The 25,422-nt window shown below is 32.6% G+C and overlaps 1 protein-coding gene across 5 annotated transcripts; it reads right to left on the bottom strand.

Moving 5' to 3' along the window:
• Positions 1 to 1,181: 1,181 nt before the first annotated feature.
• LOC105319358 (uncharacterized) lies at positions 1,182 to 23,363 on the bottom strand. 5 transcript variants are annotated; one of them, XM_066084713.1, is made up of 7 exons: positions 23,347 to 23,363; positions 22,927 to 23,105; positions 18,470 to 18,617; positions 16,898 to 16,945; positions 16,089 to 16,313; positions 9,974 to 10,426; positions 1,183 to 3,524 (listed from the first exon to the last, which is right to left on the bottom strand). In XM_066084713.1, the coding sequence occupies exons 3-7, from the start codon at positions 18,516 to 18,518 to the stop codon at positions 2,428 to 2,430; spliced, it is 1,872 nt and encodes a 623-aa protein (XP_065940785.1). In that variant the 5' UTR covers positions 18,519 to 18,617; positions 22,927 to 23,105; positions 23,347 to 23,363; the 3' UTR covers positions 1,183 to 2,427. The 5 variants fall into 5 exon arrangements, with proteins under 5 accessions (XP_065940786.1, XP_065940785.1, XP_011415166.3 ...); XM_011416864.4 differs by lacking the exon at positions 23,347 to 23,363 and having other exon boundaries at positions 22,927 to 23,259; XM_066084714.1 differs by lacking the exons at positions 18,470 to 18,617; positions 22,927 to 23,105; positions 23,347 to 23,363 and adding an exon at positions 17,577 to 17,991 and having other exon boundaries at positions 1,182 to 3,524.
• Positions 23,364 to 25,422: the final 2,059 nt, after the last annotated feature.

A 25,422-nucleotide genomic window follows, 5' to 3' on the forward strand; every position in this document is an offset into this window, starting at 1 on the left:
TCTTAATAAAGTCAGTTATTTGCAGACCCCCTTTTAATAATTACGAATCAAGCTGTACATAGGTAATTAATAGGAAAACAAATGACTAAAATAATTTAATGATTTTATTTAAAAAAAAAATTTAGTCAAGTTTACAAGAGATCAGTGAATATGGATGCTGGTAAAAACAAAGATTGCTTCTCAAATTAATCAAAAGGTATTTTCCGAAAGTAATTAAGTGCGACTATTTTTCAAGGTAACTTTGTCAAGTTCCTTCAGCGTAGAACATTCAATCCGATCGGCACCAACCGTATCACAATATTAATACCTTAGGGTTAAGGTGCGCAATGAAGTGTCAAGTGCAGTTGAATTGCAAATGAGATTTTGTTTTGTCCCTATGCTTTACCTATTAATGTTATTAGCGTTTGGGATACCGGTTTACACGTATCTGCGTCCTTAGCTGTTATTACAACGTACATGCTGAGAGCGTATTGTATTTCTAATTGTCGAACACGTTTCTGGAATTAATAATTAATTAGACACGATTTGAGCTGAACAGTTTTAATTATTTTTTTTAATGTTTAAAATGGTTAATATGGGTATGTTTAATGCTTTGTCAAAATTTAAAAGTCAAATACTGAAACAATTTTTTAGAATTTTATTTTGCTGCAAAAACCAGCTAGTATAATAAATCTGCATGTACCTTAAATTTTTATGATAAATAAGACTTGAAAAAATCATGAATTGTTGTCAGATGATAACGATTTCTCTTCTAAGGAATATATGGGAGATCAATTTTTGTACAGGACGACAATAATTCAATTAAGGCGTCTAAACGGCTTCCCCGCCAAAACATGACTAACAGAAATTTAAAAACCATTATATTTTTTCATTTAAGTAGAAAATAACGTTTTCATTAAAAAAATATCAACGTGAAAATAGCAGCTCATATTGCTTTAAGTTATAAGCAAGATACAGAGTTTGAAATTTTTTGTTTTGTTAACAAAGCTCGAGCCTTGTTATTGTTTTCCTATGTGTTTTATTGGTGTAAGTTTCCATCAAATGTTGCTCTCTTCAGTTTATAATATTATTTATGAATGCATTGAATCAGTTCTTTGTTTGCCAATGTGTCATTTTGTCAAATTCCATACTTTACATTATTTGTAAACAAATATAAGACTCGTGCTTTGTTTACATATAAACAAGGAATTCTTACCTCTGTATCTCCCTTATAAATTGACCTCTAACATTCATCAAATATTTTTGTCCATCATGCAAAATGCACTTCAAGTAAACCAATTTATGCATAAAAAATAAAAATGTAAAATTTTGATCTAAAATCGTGTCTAATTCCCCTTCAGTGCAAATCTAAGAATTTCCTTCTGTAGTTTTTTCATGGGTCGATATCTCGTTTTTCCCGTCAGACACGTTTTTGGCATTATCTTAAATTTCAAACGGATTCTCACCTTGACTGCAAATTGTGTTTGCTGGAAGTCAAATACCACTATCATGGATGCTTGAGCGTGTGTATGGCTAATTTACAAACGTTATTAGATGTATTCTCCTCAATATTGACTGGCTAATTTAATAACCTGTCATCTACTAAAAAAATTCCATTCATATCCTGAATATTGTTTGCTCTCACGTTTGATAAAGCTATAAACAACTCTAGAAAACATTGTCTGTATTTTACAAGCAACACTTTTTAAAAATCAACAACAATCCCCTTTATTATAAATACTGTTAACAAGCTTTCAATTTATTTGAGACGACTTTATTTCGCAATAAACCACATGAGTGATTGACTGTTTTGCAGTAACCACGATTTTATTGATTTAGTTAAGTAATAACAAACACAAGTTGCTGGTTTGCAGTATAAGACATTTTTGCTACAATTGCGAACCCATCAACCTCGCAAATTTTCGTTGCTTTAATGGCTCGCAAATGAAAATTGGTTTTTAGCACATTATAACCAGTTACCTGGCGACCAACTGACGAGCTGACTTCGTTCCGATATTTTGACACGATTATAATTTGATATAAAATTGTTTTAAGCTGATAAGTATTTTGTACGAAGTCAAAAGTTTATAACAGCCAACGATCAATATTAATAAACATTGTATTTGATATCTCTAAAAATTAATTAAAAATCCCAGCTAAACTTAGCAAAAGACAATTAATATTAATATAAAAAACAACATGTTTTTTTTTCTTATTTGTATCATTTCTAAGTACATGTACAAAGAAGAAACAATAGTAGATGTCTACCAGGGATAACAGATAAAATGTAACATATACATGTAGATAATATTTTTAAACGAGAAACAGCGGAACCCACTTACAAACGTCACTACCGCCGCAGTATATCATGCAATGTATTAAAACACATAATAAAAAATATCAATGTATTCTCGTTAATAACAATATTTATACTGTCTTCTTTTCAATTCACGACACAAATGGTCGAATTTTAGTATTTCTAATCTGTTTCTGTCGTGAAATAAACTCCATGAGCAAGAACGAAGATATCACGGCGATCACAGCAAAGATGGCGACACAAAGGGAGAGAACTACCGCCATCATGTACTCTTGGCTATAGTCGTCTTCTTCTACATCCTGAAAAAAAATATTGTAGCTGGGGGATTTCCCATTGGCGGCATGGGAACTGTTTGAGGCGTTTTGATTGATGTGAGACTGCGCGGCTACCCCACCTATCTCTATTTCTATGGCTTGTTTCATAGGCGTTGTTTTAGTGACGTTTCTCAATGTCGCAGTATTCGTTGTATTTTGATAAGAAACGGTTGTCACATTTTGAAAGGCACTTTCTTCTCTAGGTGTTTTCTGCGTTGAATTATATAACGGCAAAGATGTTGAATTGAGACTGTTTGAATAATTACCACTAAGAGAGGTAAACTTTTCAGTAGAAGAAGAAATATTTGATGTGTCATCATCTGATAAATATGGTATCGTTACACTACTGTATGTTGTAGAATTCACCTTATCATCGCCATTGTTAACTGATGAAGAAGACGAGGATTTAACAAATTCAGAACACTTGTTCTGGTTTAATGGAGGTACATGATAAAGTCTTGCCCGGTCTCTATCAAAAACATACACGGCTAATCCTGCGCTATTTGTGACGTTTAAGAAATGCAGTCCATTCTGTAGATTGGCTATCTCCAGGATATGGTAATCACTAAATGAATAGTTTGTAGCCCGCACTAGCGAGCCGTTAATCGATACGCTAGGGTAATTGTCCATTTTCTTTGTCACAACAATCACACAAGGTTCCACAACACAGCTGGAAGAGATTTCAAACCAATTGCAAAATGAACGTTCCAAAGGGAACACTGTGAACAGATTAAGAAAAGACATGTTCTGCAGGGTTTTCATGCTTGTCAAACACATAACTTGAATTGGTTTTGACGAAGTCAACTGCAGAGTGAGATTGGCTTTCACATTCAATTTCTTAACGCTGTGGGCCATGACAGTGAAATTAAACTCATCCTCTTTTGTTTCGACCCTTACGTCCGAATTTTCTAGACCTGTAAAAGACATAATTATGTAAAAAAAAATGAAAGGACTTCAGTCAAATACCGGTATGTGATGATCAAAAGAGTGATGTTTGTAATTCCCTAGAATTAGCGTTAATTGACACTGATAATGATATTTTGTTTCACGACAAGACGGAAACTGTTTCCAAGGTAATAAGTACGGGAGTCACTTCAAGCGCTCTTTGGCGACGTGAAGTTGATCAGCCAGTGAAGTGGAAGGCTCCATTAGGCCGTCAATTCATTTAGGGGTTTGTTGATCGCTTCCTAATTACGCTTTATGAACCCCAGACACAAAATAACCCTAACGTCTACAGATTTACTGAAATCCTGTATCAATATCATTGACTGCATTAGAGACTTACGCAACTTAAGGTAAACATACCTACTAAGTTTCGTATCGTGCGGTTTGATATTAAAAACACGTGACATTTTTGCTTGCACATGGAAATTTCAAATGATACCGAGTGATTTCTATGTATGCCCATTATATATATAAATGAACAACGGAACATTATATACATGGGTTTTGTTTCCATCGTAACAAGAAGCCATTGTCTATTCCCAGTAGTCTGTTTTAGTCTCTTTACTAATGATTTTATAGATATTGATACCCATTACATAATATACCACAGTAAAAATAATCAGATTTCTTTCTTATAATACATTATCCTTTTACAAAGCTGTGCATTGAAATAAAATTTTAATACTTTATCAAATTTAGTGAATTATATAATCGTTTTCATTATTTACCAAGGTGAAGTTGTTGCACACAATAGAGATGCGTTCGTAAACACCTAATCAAATCAAATGATCGACTTTTGTTTAGTGTGTCTCGCCTGACACGTAAGACATTTGCCTTTTAAAAGTAATACATTATGGGATCATAATCTTATATACACTGTAAGAGATCGAGATCAAGAATTATATTTCCTGTAGATAAAACGTATTTTTTACAGGAATTTAAGAGGGCTATCGAACTTTTAAAATCAGCTATGAGTTTAATTCACATTCTATCGAAATTTAAATTCCTATAGGATTTTAATAATTTAAATAAAAAATTATGATTTACAATTCAAGGTCAAAACTATGCATTGTATCAAGCGTCTTAAATTTCACGTCTGTAAAATTTAATAAGTTTTTTTTGTACAATTCATGATTGTTTGACTTTCGTAGACATTGATTTACTTTGTTATTTTACACAATCATTATCTTAAATCTTTATTACAATTTCAACATTTCATACCCAGAATAGTTAAAATAAAACCCTCGAAATATTTTGAACGTTACAGTTCATCTATAACTGTAACAAGTAGCAGTCCTTTAAAAAAGGACTGCAATACGTGGACCACATGCATGTGTTTCTAACGGAAACGTGAAAGCCTTAAAATTATCAAAGTTCCACATACTCTAGCCGCCTACTTTTAACCACTTTTGTTCGTTGTATTACGAGTATGTATAGCCCTGACTTTTTATCTCAGAGTTTAAAGGGTTCATGCTTCTAAAATAATTATGATCAACATTAATGAAGATTGCATGTATAATATCAGGCATTCGGCGAATTCTAGGCCTACTATTTGCGCACACATTACGCTTCGCACTACTCTGTTAACTATGTAGTGACACCTTTGTGTAAATTAATTTCATATTAATTTTGATGCATTTTTCTTGAGATTTTAACTTTTATACAGTGACATAATTATTCAATCATCTATTACACTGGCGGATCCAGAGGGGGGGGGGGGGGGTCCGGGGGTCGGACCCCCCCCCCCTTTCTCTAGGACATGTGAATTTTTTGGAAAACTTTAAATGCCTATTTAAAGGCAATTTTCCCCATTTAGCATATAAATACTGTAGTTATCTCAAATAAATGCTTTTAAAATTGCTTATTTAAAGAATTTCGTACAACGTACCGTAATTTTGTTCTTACATGAAAAATCCCTATCGAATTTTTATCGAAATAAGCACTCCCCTTCAGCATCCAGTGTTTACTACACTGAGTAAACATGTGAAAAATAAAAAGAAATACAAAACAAAAACTTAAGCAGTATTGCTAAAAAACACAGATTTACAAAAACACATATAATGTGTTTTCTTATCTATTTCTTTAAAAAATCGATTATACTTCATACAGTTTTGAACTGACAAGCGATCGAGTAAAACGACGTTCAAGTACAAGTACACGCATTCGTTTTACTTTAAAAGCCGCTTTCAAATGTATTGTTTAGTTTATTAACTTAAGTATTTTACTGTAATAGGTAAGTTTTACTTCGTTTTGTACGAAAAATACAAAGAAAATTACATGACCCGCTTGTTTATGGACAAGTAATGAATTTTGCACCTATTGATTTTCATCAGTTGGACCCCCCCTTTTCCAAATTACTGGATCCGCCTCTGTATTATATACAGTCACATAACTATTCAATCATACTTAAATGCTTAAACAATTTAAATCGGGAAGTACTCTAGCCTCGCCTACTGTAAAAGTAGAGTTAAGCTACATTTGTATTCGGGAAACAACAAAACATTGCAAATTATGCTATTTGATGCCTGTTGTAGTTTTGGCTTAACATTAACTTATTTCATAATACTGACAGTTCATATTACATGCCGATCATTTCTTTAAAAAGAATTCTTTGTTTCTGTACTGTTTACCGACAACTTTTCAAATTACAGCGCCTTTGAACTTATGAGTGCATATGACATGTAATCCCGATCCCGATTCAGTTAAATGTGTGCTAGCCTGGTTCCCTGAGCTACCCATTACGCACAGGAACCAGGCTAACTCATGCGCATGCTGCATTTTTCCCCATAGCATCCGGTTTAACCTCGCTTATATATTTTCTGCGTGGACCTCAGGGTCCACGCAAATACTTTATACATGTATTGCCTGGGTGTCATTTACCATAATTATCATTTTTTTTGTGAGGGGGGGGGGGGGGGGGGGTATATGGGTGATGAACGTAATGAATGTAACAACGACCTGTTGTATACAAACTAGTTAACAGTGTATATGGGCATAAAAGAACGCAATTCAAATGGTCACAAAGTGACTTTGTTTAACTAAAAGAGAGAAATATAGAAGACGATATAAGTAGCGCGCACTTTCTTACGATAGTTCCAACTTCAAACGAACGCGACTTTTAATCAGACGTTTCAGATAGTCATTAAACCTATCTATCTAAAATCTTATGTAATAATGTCAACCATCATTTCAAAATCAAAGAAAATGTACTCTAGATAATGCAAAGTGGGAAATGCTGTAATGGGATTTTGAAGGAGACATTCTGCAAACATTAATTTCCATACTGGGGGAAATAGATTGAACAATTTTTAAAGATAATCAAATCTTTTACATTGAATATCAAGTTTCAATTTAACAAACCGAACAGTTAAAAGATAACATCATCTGATGGAATAAACGCTAATCATTATGTAATCATGAAGTAGGATATCGTGTGATTTTAAAAGGAAAATAATTAAAATACTCAATTTCGATATTGTGTGTAACTTAATACTAGTATTAGTAATGAAAATTTAAAAAAGTGATAATGTACTAAAAATATGTTTTCAGTATTTATGACAAGAAATATATTTATATGACGCCTCGTACATTTTTAGTGACATATGATGTTCAGGCCTTCAATGTCACGGAGAAAGGTCAAGGTTAAAAACTGAAAGTTGAATTTTTCTCAAGGTCAACGTTAAAAACTGAAAGTTGAATTTTTCTCAAGAATAAATCGAAGAAGAGTATATAGAGAAGTAATAATTCATGTAGCATTTTGATACAGATGTGCACTGAACCATGAACATTGTCTTTGAATCTAATGGAAACGCAAATCACACCTAAGTCGTAATGATGTCAGGGACAAGGGAAAAATCAGGATCGGAAAACTATGACACAGCTAAACTGCCCTCACTAAAATGTGGCGAAAAATATCTTAAATAATTTTACGATCTAATAGTACATATAGATGAAAAAATGTGAAATCAATATAATAAAGAACAATCTTTAGATACCCTTGGAAAATAATATTTTTCTTTCAGAAAAAATCACTATATTCCTCTTACCGTCATGCAGTTTACGAATTCTGTAAATAGATTTCAAGAACAATTTCTTCTTTTAACAGTAAAGAGGAGCCGTTGTTGGCAATTGCTTTTTTAAAAATTAACTCTTCTAAATATTGTACCAAGATGATAAAGACAGCTTGACATTCCTTCACATAATCCTACTCATGTCAAATCAACCTATTTATGTTTTCTCCAAAATCAAAAGGAAAACAGAGTAGATATATCAATAAGTACCTGTAAATAATTTAATTTTAACTTAAAAGCATCATACAATACTTCACAAATATGGTTTTGATTAACTCCTAGATTGTCCAAAATGCATGTCCAAAATGCATTTCTAAAATGCTAGGTTTCGCAAATGCTTGCATTTTAAAACTATGACTTGCAATACAATATCAAGATTTTAATTTATTGTATAAATGAAAGAAAAGTTCTGAGAGACATACAAATTTGCCTTTTCATAAAGAGGATAAATGAAATTTTTGTATAATAAATGATTTAAACAGTTTTGTTGTCTTTACATGGTATATGATCGCCTTATAATAACACATTGGTTACATTAAAATCAATTCATAGAAAAGCTGTTATGAATTTTTCGGGAAATATTTGATATGGATATCAATGTCTTTATTCTTTTTGATAATACATGTACCAACATTTTTGGAATCGTACTGTATGCAAATCTTATATTTATTAACTAATAAATAAAAGATATCAATATGTATGTTCATAAAAAGAGGATATAATATAAGTGCATATTGGATGTAACTTTTGTAACACAAAGGTCAAGGTCAGAAAATAATTACACAGTAAAACTGCTCTCAGAAATATGAAGCTTGATACCAATACATATCATTTCCTTCTTTGAAACTGAGGTAAACACAAAACATGTAGGGGTCGTACGAGTACATGGCAAACACTATTAGTATGTGCATGGACAGTGTATGGCAAACGTAAAAATAACAGTATGATATTAATGAATTATGTGTAAGAAGCTGTGCTTTTTTGTCCTTTTTAGCTCGCCCAGACGAAGTCGGGGATAGCTTATCCTGTATCTAACTTATTACTTGTCCTATTTTCACCAAACTTGCATTGATGATGCATCTAGACATACTTATGAACTTGAAAGACTTGGATGCTGAACCTCGGCCATGAATTTCAGATGCTGGAGGAGGTTATGGTTTTTTGGATCAGGTTAAAGTTTTTGGTGCAGGTGCCCTTTGATAGCCATTTCTTAATTACTACTTGTTCTAACTTCACAAAACTTGCATGGATTGTGCGTCTTATGATACTGGTGCACTTGACAGATTGAATGCTGAATCTGAACCATAGGTTACGGATGCTGAATGTGGTTAAGGTTTTTTGAGCTGGTTAAAGTTTTTGTAGCAGGTGCCCTTTGATGATTATATCTTAGTTATTACTGGTCCTAACTTCACCAAACTTGCATGGATGGTGCATCTTATGATACTTATGCATTTGACAGGCTTAAATGCTGAATTTGAGCCATAAGTTTCAAGTGCTTGATGAGGTTAAGGTTTTTAAAGCTGGTGAAAGTTTTGGAGCAGATACCCTTTGATAGACACATCTTAATCATTATTGGGTCAGTTTTTACAAATCTGAATAGATATCATGATGCATCTTGTGATTCTGATGCACTCCACAGGCCGAAGAATTCATGGACATCATAATCTTGCATTTAGCTTTTTTACAAATATATATGGGAGTAAAGAAGAGGGTTTCTAAGATCTAACACATTTTTACTATATGGTTATATTGGCCACACCTTAGAGCCTGAACATCTGACCCAGGGGCCATGAATTTCATAATTTTTGTAGAGGGCTTTATGGACATCATAACCATGCATTCGGGTTTTTCCTCACATGTGTGCAGGTAAAGAAAAAGATTTTTAAAAATTTGGCGTTTATGCATTTTTAGCCCCGCTGTGGCGCACCGGGGGTGTTAGAATCATGAGTTTTCATAAATTAGATTCCTCTTACCATAGAAATGCTTTACATCAAGAACGGTAACCATTGGTCGTGTAGTTTTCAGGAAGAAGTTAAAAATGCAAAATTGTTGACGGACGACGCACAACCCACGACGACAGACAAGGACAAATTGCAATAGGTCACCTGAATGACTCAGGTACAAGTGTAACCTCGAGAAAAAAAAACCCACTAAAAACGTTGTTGAACATTGTGAAAAAAATTGTTGTTCTTATACATTATCTGTGAGGGGGCTGTCTGTTTTTTTATCGGTTTAAAATCGTATCGTTTCAAAAAATAAGACGGAAGTCCTACTCTTTACTCGCCACGAGATCGTATCTAGTTTTTGTTATTTTCGTCTGTTTAAGTACAATGTTCTAGGATACATACCCATGAGAAATATTTCCGATTCCTCGTCTGTTACCATAACAAACTCCGTTCTCATATAATCTGTGTTTGGAATAGACTCCAGTGCTCTGTTTGAGCCGGGTATTGGAAGCACTTCCGGTTTTATCAACATCACACCAAACTGTTTTGAGCTATTCACAAAGATAACATCCGAATCCATATCGCCTGCAAGCAAGCAGTCTGTGCTGAATGAGCGGAGCACTTTTCGGACTTTTAAAGCTAGCATTTCTGGTACAAGCGTAGAATTGAACACAAAAATCTCGTACGTCACAGAATCAAAACCTGAGTACAAACATATTTTGGTGTTATTGAAAATATTTACTGGAACAAGATATTGGCGGGAACCATTTGTGACGTCATACAGCGGAGTTAAGTCCCCTTTCGGTTGTTTTAGATAAATATGTCCAAAACTGCTCCTTTCCCCTATTACCCCTCCTGAAATAAAAATAAAATTATTAAATGTTTTTGTATCTAGCCTCTCGAAAACCCCACGCTCGGAAACATAGTTCCCTGTAAAACTTCATCGACGATTATAAAACTTAACATGTATTTGTCGAATATAGTTTGATTTTATCATTTAATGTTGAACAATAATAGGTTAAAATCTGTCCGTGCTTATTAAATGAATACAGTATCAATTAAAAATAATAATCTTATCAGTTTTGATCTTAAAACATGTCGAATGAGATTCCTTAAGTTGCCTCAAGGTTTATTTTACTTGAAAATCATTAACCGTGTAAATGTACCAAAAATGGTAGAGCTTTGCAAGAGTTCCACCTCGGTCCCTAACATGACGCTGTAATATTCTCTTTAAAGAAGTAGTCAGGCGTCTAAAGTGGATGAAGGCTAAACTTGTCCACTTTTCTTATCGGACTAGACACTAAATTTATAGCTTCTAGATAGAGGGAAATAAGCATCGATATTGGTCGGGTGCTTTCATCAACATAAACAAGAACTTTACAAATAATTTAAGTCTTATTTACAATAAATATTAATTTAAATAGGATAATTTGGGCATATGTCGGAAAGATTATCGTATGGATGAATAGTGAATTTGAATGTTGCGATAATTAATATTATATCAGTCTCCCTGTCATGGGCATATATATATATATATATATATATATATATATATATATATATATATATATATATATATATATATATATATATATATATTAAGTGATTGTTGTTTATTTGATCAAGACATCATGATGTCAACACCACTGCATATAAAAAAAAATGACAAAATATGATATTTATAATGCATTTTTTAGTCTTATTTGCTTTAGCCTCTAAACTGCAAAACATGTGTTCGGAACCTACTGATGATCTTACCTTGTAATCCTTTCTTAAACTTTTAAAATCCATTTATGGTCAAATAAATACAATATTGTAAAACTTTTAAATGGTGGACATTAAATATATGTACTTTATTCCACATGGTTATATAAAGGTGTTCCAAATACACCACCTTAGGTGGCATCGTGATATTTTTGTTCATTATACAATTTGTGAGGCTAAAGTTTGTCTGAGTCTAAACAGAAAACTTATATGTCCCTGTTCCACTCAGTTCTCAGAAGCTGCTCAAGTTATCAGTGACGCAATAGGGTAATTTTTGTGGCTAAATGTATCATCAAGGCATGTAATATCAATCAGATTCAGTAAAACAGGTAAGTGTTTTAATCTAGAAATAGAGTGAAATGAAGTGAATTATGTTGAATTCTGAAAAGGGAAAAACAAGTATAATTATTCAGTATACGAAACAAGCCACCAAACAACACTAAATCATCTTGCTGAAATGCAATATTTTTTACAGTTGTAACTTTTTTTTTCTTTTGTATCGAAACTTTCTCTTTCATCCCGATTTAGAAGATAAATACCATTGACTTTTTATACTCATCAAAATAATCTTGATGTCCTCTTGGCTAGAATAGCAGCAGAATAACTGCAGACATCAGTGAATTGAATGAATTTTGCTTCTAAAAACAGAAACTCTAGCATTTAACGACGCAGATTAAAGTCCTTTGATGATCCGAACTGATGGTGATAATTTCATACAGATGTAATCAATAAACCGTTATAGAGTTCAGCTTTAAATTCTTCCAATTAATGTTTCATTGTTTTTTTTTAATGGTACACTTTTCTGGTGCATATGAGGATTATTAAATGGAAGTATTTGTTTCTTCCTACAGCAGTGAGTATTTTCGCCGAGCAGTTAAGAGGAAATTTACTTTCTTCCTCGATTTTTTTTCAGGACTGAATAATTTACCCATAAATATTCTTTCTTTCAACATCATCCGACGGACACAACATTCTGTTTATCCATTTAAGACATGGATCCAGTGCTAATAATATAAAGTGATCTACGGGGACGTACAAACGACAGTAAGAGTTTGTTTGATTCGGACATTGACCCACGTTGTGAATAATGTAACGCAGTAACCGAAAGCCTTTTACATTATATTCACGTATTATCTCCATAAATGCAATAAAAACGAGGTGATTATCCATCTCTTCTACGAGTATTAATAGCTATTTCTTCTCGAAATATTGAGAAAACATTACTTGAAGGCAAATTCTATTTTGATGAGAAGAGATACAATTGCAACGTCAAGCGTCAATTCCACCAAGACATCTTCGAGATCCGGTTCTCGTTGATTTGGCTTACATAGACACCAAGAAAAGGCTTTTTACGTCACATTTTTTTTAACCATGCCAATAATCGGCATTTCCCAAAAATTTCATAATTTTAAAGCAGTGAATCAAACGTAAAATCAATGAGAGTATTTACACGTGTAGTAAAACTGAGGACAATGGTTAACCTCCATGATAGTACAATCTGCTTGAATAATTCTCCATTAGAGTTAAGCCAGGGCAAGCCTGCACATTTATTCATGCCATTGGAAGATTTTTCACCCTAACGAAAAGGTTTCATAGATATCCAGAAATCTGCCGATGTGAAGATTAATAATTTCATTAGTGCCAGGATGAAATAGAGTGACGATCGACAAGGCGCTTTCTAACACTGTTCTTTGTCATGAAATCAATGTATTTATAGAATTATTTGGCAAAGCCACTGTATTAAAAACAGGAATATTTCAAAGATTTTTTTAATTAAAAACAAGTATTGAGGAACTCGTTACCTATATCAAAGTTGAAAACAAATACAACAGATGCGTGATAGCAAGCATATACTTCAGTAATGGGCGATATGCTTTAAACATTTAAAAATAAATATATTATTTAATGGAAGTTACAAGCAACGGATCAACTTTAATCTGTACGTGTACTTTATACATGGCTTTATCATATTTTTTAAATCAGTATGTTTCTTTTAGCGAGAATAGCATGATTATTGAAATAAAAAATCCATGACTTTTGAAAAACAGCATTCATTGAATATAACACTGGTATGAAAAACTGAATGAATGGAGAAAAACCATATTGATAATTTAATGATCTTTTATCTTAGGTTTAATGATTACATCAGAGCATTTACAACCTTTTCAGGAAAAAAATTAATACAAACTTTCAACGTTAATTTTCGCCCCTATCGCCCTCGTTGTCGGGTAAATTAAGTACTGGGTGAATTCCAATGTCTCAAATTAACTCTCTTTTTAAGCACGAATATGTCTGGGCGAATTCAAGACGGGGCGTAACCGAATGGCGAAAAATACTTTTAGACGGGGCCAACATATCCGTGAATATAGTAGAAATAAAATAATGTTGATATGTAGTTTAAGATGCGATTTATCAAGTTATGGACTATATAACACTAACAAACAAACTGTAAATGTAGATTTTAAGATAAAGGAGAGTAAAATTATACTGTGTACACAACTTAAAACATTAAAATCAAAAGACGTTTTAAACTACATACCGCAATACTCTGTTTTTAAAAGAAAAGCAAAGTTGTCATTTGAACAAAACGGTACTTTTAGGCAATAAGATTACAACATTTCAACAAAATAAAAATAAAAGAACCATTATTTTTTGTGGGGGAAGATGTGTTTACCCGAAAACGGAAAAAAATTAGTTTCCAAAACCAATGCAAATGCCATCAAACATCATTTCATTTCGTCACAATTTTAATGCAAGGATAACCTTTCTAAATCATCCAATTCCATAGATGGGATTGGGATCCCCGGAATATTGCGGTTTACTGTGTGAAGGGCAACCTTCGAAGTACAGACGTTCGGATTTTTCATCCCAATATCTCGGCTCATCTGTTTCCCGATGATGAAGTTAATATTAGTTTTTACATAATTACTTTATAAATACCCTTGGTAAGATGATGAAGCAGGGATCAGGGTAATTACTGCTGTATTCAATGTTCGGAATATCGAGCGGGAAAGAGAGGGAATCTAAGCCTTTTTATTACAGACCGATTCGCTTTATGACACGTAATAAAACTAGCACGTAAAAGGAAACAGTCACACCAATGTAGTCTGCACTCACTTGTCTAGATGTATTGTATTACAACATGTTATTCAAACACGACAATGACATTATCGTGGAATAACAATAGAAAATGGTTTCATTTCTATTTTCTTTGGCTTTGAATTTCTTATTGAGAGAGACAGACAGACAGACAGACAGACAGATCTAATAATCTATCCAGGCTGAACTGCAAGAACTTCTCATATACTTTAATTTGGAAGAGATCCATGTAGTTGATTCGAAAGGCTCGTCTTTTCTTCTAAATCTCTTTAGCAACTCTGCTAGACTTGATCCCTAGGGTTTAGTATTTTTGAATGGACTAATTTACATAATTATTGGAATTGAATTCCTTCTAATACATATATGTATTTGTAAAGACATCCCAATATAACGTTTTAAAAACGAAAGTTAATATGTAAACAAACAAACTCTGTGGAATATGCAAGAATCTTGAAAAACAATAATTTTTCAAGATAGCCTGTTGATAGGTCATTATTTTAAATTGAAATCGATAATATTGACTTGAAAATCCTTTATCATGACGGTTGTTGTTTGAAGTTGATTAAAGCAGATCGAGTCATGCAAGGAAATGACGTTATTTTAATCATCGGTACTTCTTGTTTTAAATGACAATCTATGTGCATCACAACTTAACATTTGCATATCCGTTGTTCTTTCCCAATGTAAGCACATACGGAGGACCTGCAATTTTATGCGTTAGCGCGCATCATGGAATATGCCAGCTGAGCAATTGCTATTCATAACGTCATGTTCACTAAAAAACCTTGTTTATTTCTTAAATATATCGCGACAATTATTTAATCAATTAACTCTTGTACGTTATCATGATGTCACACCTGTTTTATTTATGAAAAACTAATATCATAATTGCCATAGATCAATCCCGGAGCAATTTGTATTTAATACACTTTTGTTATGGTAATATATATTATCTTATAACTATAAAGCAGCAACGTTACTGTAAATTCTATCGCTCGACTGTATCATTTCAAAATGAGAAAAGGGGTTTATAGCAGGCAACGTATAAAAAAAGATTTATTGTTGTCGGGTATTCAAATACCGCCTGCAAACCCTGCACCATCCTAGGCCTTGTACAGACCCAAAGGACTCGATCAGAAATTACTTTTTTTCTATCCCGGAGGAACAGCAATAAATTTTTAAAACGCTAATAGTCTACTCTTTATTGCTGAGTAAAATTTGAGGTAAATTTCACAAAAATTGCGCGAAGGAAAAAAAGATTACAGCTGTAAATGTCGTACGGAAATTATATTTCAGAAACTCGAATCCGACTTAAATGATCAAACCTATCTAAACCAGTTTTTCTAAAGTACAAATTGTTAATTTTGCCAGTGACAGCAGCCGATTAATAACATTGTTGATGAAGTAAGGGAAAAGTAGTCAATAAAATATAGATTTAAAACACTTATTGTAAAAGAGATCATTTCAAATTATTTAAAGAGGAATTACCATGTGACATTTGAATTATTTACAACATAAATCCAAACTAAAAGATCATTAACATTTGAATTATAGACAACACGAAACCAAACTAATATAGATGATGTTTTTCTACTCCCACCCTACTCCAAAAAAAAAAAAAAACGAACAAAAGTGCGAAATAAGCAGACATTACCTCTTGATCCATTCAATATGTCTGACAGGTCTTGTTGACCAAGCTCGCTATTCAACAAGGTAAGGTTTACCAGACCACCGGAAGTTCCGTTTTCAGACATGGCCGGAATGGTAATGACACACGAGCTACTGTTTTGAATCGGAACAGGGTCAAGAAAAAAGGTCTCGTTCATAATCTCTTCAATAACAGGGATATACACCAAGAAATCATCGTATGAAGCTATTCCTGAAACAAATAGGAATATATGGAATATTATATGATAGAATATAAAACTATAGATGAAGATATAGTCATGTTTTGGATTTCTTGGTCATGGTTAAACAAAACTACTTCAGCTTATTACTTTTTATTCAATGATTCACAATAATAATTTGAAACTATTTATTTTCCAATCTGTTCAATACCTTTTAGTGTTGAGCTTAATAGAGCCCAGCATAATTAATTTATAGATAACCAGTTTCAAAAGTAAATAATCCCTGATGATTAAAACTTGTCTTTTATTTAAGCCAATTAAAACTACTGCAAAAATCACATGATTATATTCAGCGAATTATTTCAATCGAAAGATGTCAATATAGTTATCAATATATTACAAGTATTTATGAACATTGTCCATTTGCAAACAGTGAACGAAATGCATAAATAATTAATAAATTTCATTAAATCTTGCGCTGGGAATTTGTAAATTATTTGGTTTATGGAACTTACAGATATTTCCTTTCATGGTATCAAGTGGCTGTATTAATTCTACATGTAGTCAGAGTAACTAATTGTATGTATCGGAAACACAGCGCTGAGCTTTGGCTTACCTCTTGTAAATCCGATCACCCAGATGAACACAGCAAAACCAAATCCATCTAAAAAAAAAAATAATCAAAGTCTTGCCTTAAAGGGGCATGGTCACGATTTTGGTCAAGAATTATTTTCCCGATTTTAATGTTTACAATGCTTCAGTAAGGCATTTTTAATAGGCAACCAAAGTTTAAGTGTTATTCGTTTAGTTATAAGTGAGTTACAGAGCTTACAATTCGTTGCTATGTAAACAAAGCATTTGTTTACATTTTGAACGTTGAAGTGAAAACTCCAGTTTAAGACCGACATGAATGTGGTAAACGTTAAGATCTGTTTGTTTAAGCATAAAATGAATAATATGATGGAAAAATCAGCTTGGAAATTTTTTTTACCTGTATATTGAACTAATGTAAACAATAACAGGGTACGAGCCTTGTTTACATGAGAAAGAATTGTGAGTCCTGTATCTTGCTTATAACTTCACAACTGGCTCTCCGATTTCATTTGATCATTGGAAATGCATTCCTAAAGCATTGTAAATAATAAAAACAGGAAAACAGAATTTGACCAAAATCGTGACCATGTCCCTTTAAACATTGGATAAATACTGTGTCTGTTACAGATACATTACTACGTGTGTTGGTAGAAATTTCATGCATTACAGAAACAATGGCATTGTTTTGTACGCTTTCTAACCCCAAAATATAATCATCGGGATTTTTTATCTTGCGATTTTATCCGTCTCCCATAAATTCTTTTCTCGGTAATAATGGCATGTCTGCAGTCTCTGCTTATCATATCCTTGACGTCTGACGGTACAATGCTTTGTGTAGACACCAAACATGGCATTGACTCCATTACGTTCATATAAAGAAAAACTCGGTTATAACCTAGTAGTACAACGCTTTTTTATGGATTCAGAAAACCATAGGAGTAGACAAGTTAATTACATAGCAAAACTGCTTCCTATTGGTAAAACGCACGACTTTTCATCCTACATGTTTTCTATCATGTCTCTCCTAATCCGTTTCTCGCATGTACTGATGTAATTGCAAAAAAGTAGAATTCAGTGCCAGAATATTCCTCTTATTCTGCTTGAAGCAAAATCATCGACTGAGTCGATCGATTTCCATAGAGACAAATACCAATATTAGTAAAATTAATATTATATAAGCATATCAAATAGCAATGATCTATGTAAGTCTAACCGTAATACTGAGAGAGAGAGAGAGAGAGAGAGAGAGAGAGAGAGAGAGAGAGAGAGAGAGAGAGAGAGAGAGAGAGAGAGTACTCATATTCTTATTTAAAAACAATGATCTTTTTAGAAATATTATGATGACAGTAAATTTTTTCCTGTTGTGTTAATTTTTCTAACAAATTCTTACATATAAACATTAATGTTTTACAGTATATGTACTGATACTTAAACTATTATTTATTTTATTTTTCATATAAATCTATATAAATGTATGTAAATAAATTTTAAGCACACAAAATGATTATGTTTAATAAAAAATACGTTTTTCATATAGTTGTCTCTTGTAATTCATTTTCAAAAAGTCTTGATCGATACGCTAAAATATTTTTACCTTGAAAATTTCCATGGGGAAAGAAAACTTCTGATAAACCCATTTCCATCGATAAATTAAGGAAACTGTTTCTTCCTTTCGATTCTTCGTCTCCCCGACATTGTGATCTTCTAAACAAGATATCCACGATGTTTTAACGGTATGTCGTCTGCAAAGAGAGATAAAAGAAATAATGTCGTCTGCTACCACCACTTATTCATGGCTTGTCCTCACGACTTCAAATATCACAGATCGAGTTTGCATATTTCTGCTAAAGAGTATCCAGTAAACTCAATCTTCCTTAATAGGAGGTTGTTGCCGCACTGAACCACGGGTAAGGATAAGGGTCGCTAGAATTGTTTCATTTCTCTAAGCTACCAGAATCAATAATTGAACAATAATCTTTCGACGTATGAAGAAAAATCAATCCGGAAAAATCCGGGTAAATGAAATTACGTTTGTTTTGATATCCAGGGTAATCCTTAAAGAAATACACATGAATTTTATTTTAAGCACAGTTCAATACGGTTTCGAAACAATAATGAGGGAAAGTTTTCATTAGAATCTAATTTGACGATTATTCATTTCAACTATCTTTTTAAAGTATATTTGTAATATGTTTATTAGAGTTTTGAAATTCAAGTACTGATGCCATTTTCGTGACGATCATAAAATGAGAGATATAATTAAACATATATCTTGCGTAACTTCTGTTCAAATGATAAAAATCCTGAACATCGACATTTTGATATCTGTTTAACATGATTTTTTGACATTTTTACATACATCTGCATATCTCGAATTCTTTTCTTTCGTTTGTGATTTTGTACAATAGAATCACAAATAAAGACAACAAAGAAGTAGACCAAAATAAAATTGCCATGCAACACAGAGGCCAAACTAGGAAACCTGTTTTGTGTCATGTTCTATAAGCAGCTTGAAAATGATATGCAGGCTGTACATCAAATAGTACTCTCATTAAATACAGTCTCAAATGATTGGTTTTAAACTAAACCTTTTAAAAGGCTTTTATAATAATTGTTTCCGGACGTATATGAATTTAAATATGTTTTAATGGACTTTGTACTACGCTGTACAAAGCACACAGCTATCGATGTATTTCAGGAAAAAAAATGTTTAATTAAATGCAGAACTATTAAAAATTCTAGTTTAAATACAGAACAATCAAACATCATTACATATATTGTCAAATCGATTGATTAACTGTTTGTTTAACTTAAAAATCATGAGAGTACTTAGCTATGGCGCCTATAGATCTCTATCGTGTCAGCACCTACCGCTGAAGAGACTTTTACCATACCAGTTAACACCCTATTCTCAACCAAATGTACTTTTTCATGGACAATGTTCAAACCTTGATACCACAACCAAGTTTTTTTCATTAAGGCGTATAAAACCAAAGAAAATTTTGAAAAAAATTCCCATTTACATCTTTTAATTAAAATATAACATAAAAAAACCACAAAAGCAAAATCGGATCTAGCTAAAAATACAATTTAAGCAGTGTTATAGATTTGTGTCAAACAAATGCTAGCATACGTCTTCAAGATATTCACGAGGACAAATAAATTTATGTAGATATTTTTAACATGTATATACATCACAGACAAACAAACTTATACGCGGTTTTTGACTTTAATACAAAATTGGATACATACAAAAGGTCATTAATACCGTAAATTACTTTCAAAGCATGGAACTTTTACGAAGTACAGTTCAAAGGTAAAACAAATATATTAGTGATCGTTGACCGACGTACTTAGAGACACAGAGAACCCGATTGCTTATCTACACCGGCATTAAAACCACACATTAAAACTTAACAAAGATCAAACATTTTATACTAACATCAACAATTTTTTTTTGCTGTTGTTAGGCGTATTACGTAAACACCGGTGACTACAGCAACTTAGTTAATATTAAAATGCTTCCTTCTCCAATGACAACTACCGCAATGACGAAATTATAAGCCTCATTGCATTTTTATATAATAGGATTTGCTGCGAGTATCAAACTTTCATAACAAAAGAGACATGATTGTTGTTTTGGGTCATATTGTTCCGAAATACCAACGCAAGTCACGTTCAGACTTATGATTAAATTAATTTATAAGGATACCTTTATCGAGAATACATGGGGCAGCATGCCCTTAGTTTGATATTTAAAACATTATAAAAGAATTTCTATGCGCCAATAGATGGTATTAATAATATGTTTTACGGTGCGACCGTTGGGGCGAGCACAGCATGTGATCAAACAATCAATTATAATAAATCAATAAAAATAGAATTAACAACGTAAAATTTGAATGCAAAAAAATAAAACATACCTATTTTTCAGTAAATTTTCATTATTCATTGTTTATAAGATTTATTATATTAATTTATTTATTTATTAGTAGAACAGTAGTTTAATCTCAGATACAATGTTGTTGAATAATAAAGATTTTAATATATAAAATTAATATTCATTGCACTGTATCTCCTCTTATAAAGTGATTGTAAGGTCAGTTTATCCCCCTCCCCCCCCCCTTTTTTGGCAGTAGACATTTTTTCCTAAACCTACATATAAAACTGGACTCATCATAGAGGCCCCCCCCCCCCCCCCGCATGTTAAAAAAAGAATATTTCATTTTTTTTTCAATTTACACATAGAAAATCGACTTATCATGTATTTGCCCCCTCCACTTTAAAAAAAATAATGTTTTTTTACGTTTACAAATATTTGCTTATCATATTAAAAGAACATGGTCCCCCCCCCCCCCCCCCCCCGCATGTAATATATGGAAGTGAAAACAAAGAAACCATTGAACTGCTGAAGAGCTGCCAGAAGGATTAGAATTTTCATGATTTTTTTTTTTGCTTGCAAAGATTTTTTTGGATGAGGCTGCCATCCACCCACCCACCCCCTTTTAAAAAAGGGCGATGCTACATTGTACGTGTACGTTCCAGGAAATTACCGTAATTATAGTGAATAAAATAAATGTGAGCATTCATCCAAATGAGTGCAATTTACAACTGTTTCCTGTATCTGAAGAAATGTCTCTAATCTTCAGGTGTTCTTTAGCTTAGCCTTTGCAAGATTTTGAGAGGATTTTGCTCATATCAGCAGATTTACAATAACTTCAATTAGAGTAATTTCCCCTTATCAGTGCTTATTGTGACGTCAAAGCTGACGTTGGTTAAGTGTCGCCTGACTCTTCAAAACTCCCCTGAGAAAAAAAAGTACGCGAAGAATACTGTTTTATTTACTTAAAAAGCATGATGTTCTTAAAATTACACATCTTATATGCTTCTAAAAAGTTTTAATTACTTTGATTCTCGTGAGAACGTGAGGTTGGAAACCATTGGTACTATGAATTGTGGGTCAAAATTTACTGACTCCGAAAAAATCTATCGGATCAATGTGTAAACCTTTGTGACGTCACTCGATTGTTTTTGATGAAGAGTGTACTGAGGTGAACTTTAGAGGTAGCACTGGCTGTATGTAGTATACATCGTTATTGTTTTTATTGTCTTGTTGATTCTCGTGAGAGTGTGAAGTGATAAAAATTGCCATTATTACAGAGAACTACTGGGACGATTAAAACAATGCATTACTGGTCCGATTTACTGACGCCAAAAAAATCCGTTGAATGAATGTGCGACTAGTCCGAATTTTCTATTCACACACACCTTGCCGGTAGAGCTCGCTTCGCTCCGGCGCTGCGCGCCGGCGAGCTGCGCTCGCTATAATACTCATCTGTTGTTTAGTTTGGTGCAACCATGATCAATTCAATATGTTGTATAAAATAAAACACACAGAAAATAGACCAGTAATTAGTTAAAATCGCAAAAGATGACTTAAGCACGCAGAAAAACTTAAACGTTTGCTTAATTTTTGCAAAATTGCAATATATAAATATAACCCAGTATTTTTAGGTATTAATTTGTACGTTTTTTAGAATGAGTTTGATTTGGAAGTTCAACCTACAATTTTAAAATATACATCGCGCAAGACCAAATATAATAAAAATGACCCCAAAAAAGTCAACTATTGATAATGGGTCATTTATTTAAAAGATATACACTAGTTATAATTAGATTTATCTTTAACACAGCTTTAACGATCATATTTCAATATAAGGGTGTAATTATATTACCCTAAATAAACAGTTTACGTATATTGTATCTACTAGACATAATTTTCGTTATTGTTTTATTGAATGTTTATCATAAACTGGTTTTTTTAAGATTTGAAAACTCCAAAACTCAAAAGGCACATTTGAAACACGTGAACGAGGTTAACAGATATAAACAATTGTTTATAAATTATTTTCCGATCGCACAAATTATTCCACATGGCATATAATTAGCACAGTCTACCATTTTTGCATAAAAAGGGATAAGAAAGGATAGCACCGGAAACAAAAATTGGTTTGTCTTGTTTTGTCAAGAAAATTCTATTAAAATACATACCATATAGAAAATAAACCTTCCATTACTCAAAAGAATCTTTAGTTAAGAATCCTGATTTTTTTCCAGAACGAAAGTTCTCATATCAAGAGTAGCATCTTACGAAGCACATGAAGTCTACTAAACGAATATTCCTCATCCTTGCTTTGACAACAAGTCACTGCTCTTTCCTTCCATTAGGTCTGCGAAAGTGCGAATAAAAATCTATATTTTCTTATAGTTATGGCAGTTGTTTGATTTTCGTAGCAGAAAAAATGTATTCAATCCACGAGAAATAATTTCGCCTAACGACGTTTGAATTACACTAAAAAATAGTTATAGTAATGATTTTCAAAAGACGGTAATTAAATTGAAATGGAACAACTCCTTTGCAAAACAAAGTATGTTTCAATACGCTTCACAAGGTAAAGTTTGAAACTATACCTGCATGGATATTGATTTTGATAAAATTGAATTGATGGATGGCAGTAAGCATACTGAACAAGTGAAGCGAACGATAAGTATAAACTTACTAGGAAACCTTTCTCTATTGGATTTCTAGTCTTCCACAGACCACGCATTTTAACTTATGGGGCTCCCTGGAGGGATAGAAAAACAATGGTTTTAACTGAAAAACAACATCTTATTAATGCATGTGATTACTCAGAATTTAACGCCTTAATTAAAGTAATGCGGTTACAAGGTTTTCGCATTCCATATTCAGCTTAGAAGGCTTGTTTCAAAATACAATATTTATCTATATACTGTAGAAACTAAAGGATGACTGTGGAGCCTAGAATAAGTTGAATACAGGTTAGTATAAAAGGTCATAATCATAATTAATAGTATTAATAGTAATTTCACTTAAAGTATAATAAAAAATTAATATACAGTCCCCTGGCCCCGTGGTTTATTGAACCCATTGAATTGAACCAACACTCAGGCCATCTCACGTTTGATCTCATTTTCACTTCTACAAAAAGTGACTGAGGATCAAAAATGTCTCAGTTTTAAGATTTCTGGCATTGACCCCTGACCTCTGTAAAAAGGTCAAGGACACGGCCAATCAATTTTATCTTAAAGGGGCTATAAGAACTATCATACATTTGACTTTCAAATATTGATAGTTTGTTGTGTCTTAGGAAGAAAGATAATGGAAAAGTATTTTTAAAATGTGTAATCATAAGGTACATGTAACAAGGACTATGGCTTAGAATCAGCACACTCCTAAAACAGACTTAGATCTAAATTTTAGGTTGATTTCATTTTTTAGTTATAAGATAAGCTTAAAATAAACATCAATAGCATTCGGCCTTTAGAGATGAACTTGAAACAAGGTTATCATAATTTGATACTTTTAGAAAATTAGTATTCATGTTGTAAGCAAAGGTTTGATTGTCATTGATACCAGATTGATTTTCTCATAGATTGCGCTCACATCACACAATTTATACATGAAATGTAAAAGTAATATACTCTGCATGCGTCATTTTTTTCTATAAATTATACATTAACGTTTTGAAAACAATCAAGTTGATCGGTAAAAGGTTTTAACATGAACAATATTTATTGAACACGTTTTTAGGAGGCCGACGTATTATAAATGGTCGTTTTCCGAGGACATAAAATACCTATAAAAGCAGTTGATTCAGATGTTATGCTTATTTGGAGACTTACAGTTTCAACAAATGACAATAATATCAGAAGAACCGAGCCCATTTTGTTTTATTGCGAACTCTAGTCTTAATACGAATTGTATAAATTTTATACCATTATACTAGAACATATACTAGAACTTAAAGATCGTGTGACAAAGTTTTCTTTTTTCTAAACTGATCCGGAGGCTCAAGTGAGCTTTTCTGATCAAAATTACTGGCTGTCAAGTTTGTTCAGTTGAACATCCAGGTCCCCTTCGGAAGGGAGATAATTTAGAATCATTAAAAAATTTGTTGATATTTCTCAAATATTTTTCAAATATTTTTCAAATATATATCTAAAGAAAAGCTAAAACTTGTTTGCAAGAATCCCCAGGTACCGTAGATTCAAGGTTTGTTTTTTTTTAAATCATGATGCCCGGAAGTAGTGTGAGGCCACAATTAGGTTTCAAATTTTTACGAAGGAATATAGAGAGATATATATTTAAAAAATCTTTTTAAAAAAGCATATGGCCAGAAAATCTATTACATGTTGGAAGGCATCCTCTGGTAGAGTAGATTCAAGTTTGTTCAAATCATGATCCCTGGGGGTAGGGTAAGGCCAAAATGGTGGGTTGAATTTTTAAAAGGAATATATAGAGAAAAATCTTTAACAACTTTTCAAAAACCAATTAGCCAGAAAATCTGTTATTTGTGTTGAAGCATCCTCAGATAGAGTAGATTCAAGTTTGTTCAAATCATGATCTCCGGGTGTAGGATGGGGTAACAATGGGGGGGAATATATAGCGAACATCTTTAAAAATCTTACTCTTAAGAACCAATTATCCAGAAAATCCATTTCCTTAATTAATGGAAGTATCCTCAG

The sequence above is a fragment of the Magallana gigas genome, chromosome 5 (assembly GCF_963853765.1).
Source record: "Magallana gigas chromosome 5, xbMagGiga1.1, whole genome shotgun sequence".
NCBI classification, from domain to species: Eukaryota; Metazoa; Mollusca; class Bivalvia; order Ostreida; family Ostreidae; genus Magallana; species Magallana gigas.

What these genes read in the sequence shown, in the direction of transcription:
- LOC105319358 (XM_066084713.1), bottom strand. Translation starts at nt 18,518, where the DNA reads ATGGAAATGGGTTTATCAGAAGTTTTCTTTCCCCATGGAAATTTTCAA. An exon ending in TCCCCATGGAAATTTTCAAG is followed by an intron (nt 16,946 to 18,469) that starts GTAAAAATATTT and finishes TTTTTTTTTTAG; the next exon opens with ATGGATTTGGTTTTGCTGTG. An exon ending in ATCGGAAATATTTCTCATGG is followed by an intron (nt 3,525 to 9,973) that starts GTATGTATCCTA and finishes TGTCTTTTACAG; the next exon opens with GTCTAGAAAATTCGGACGTA.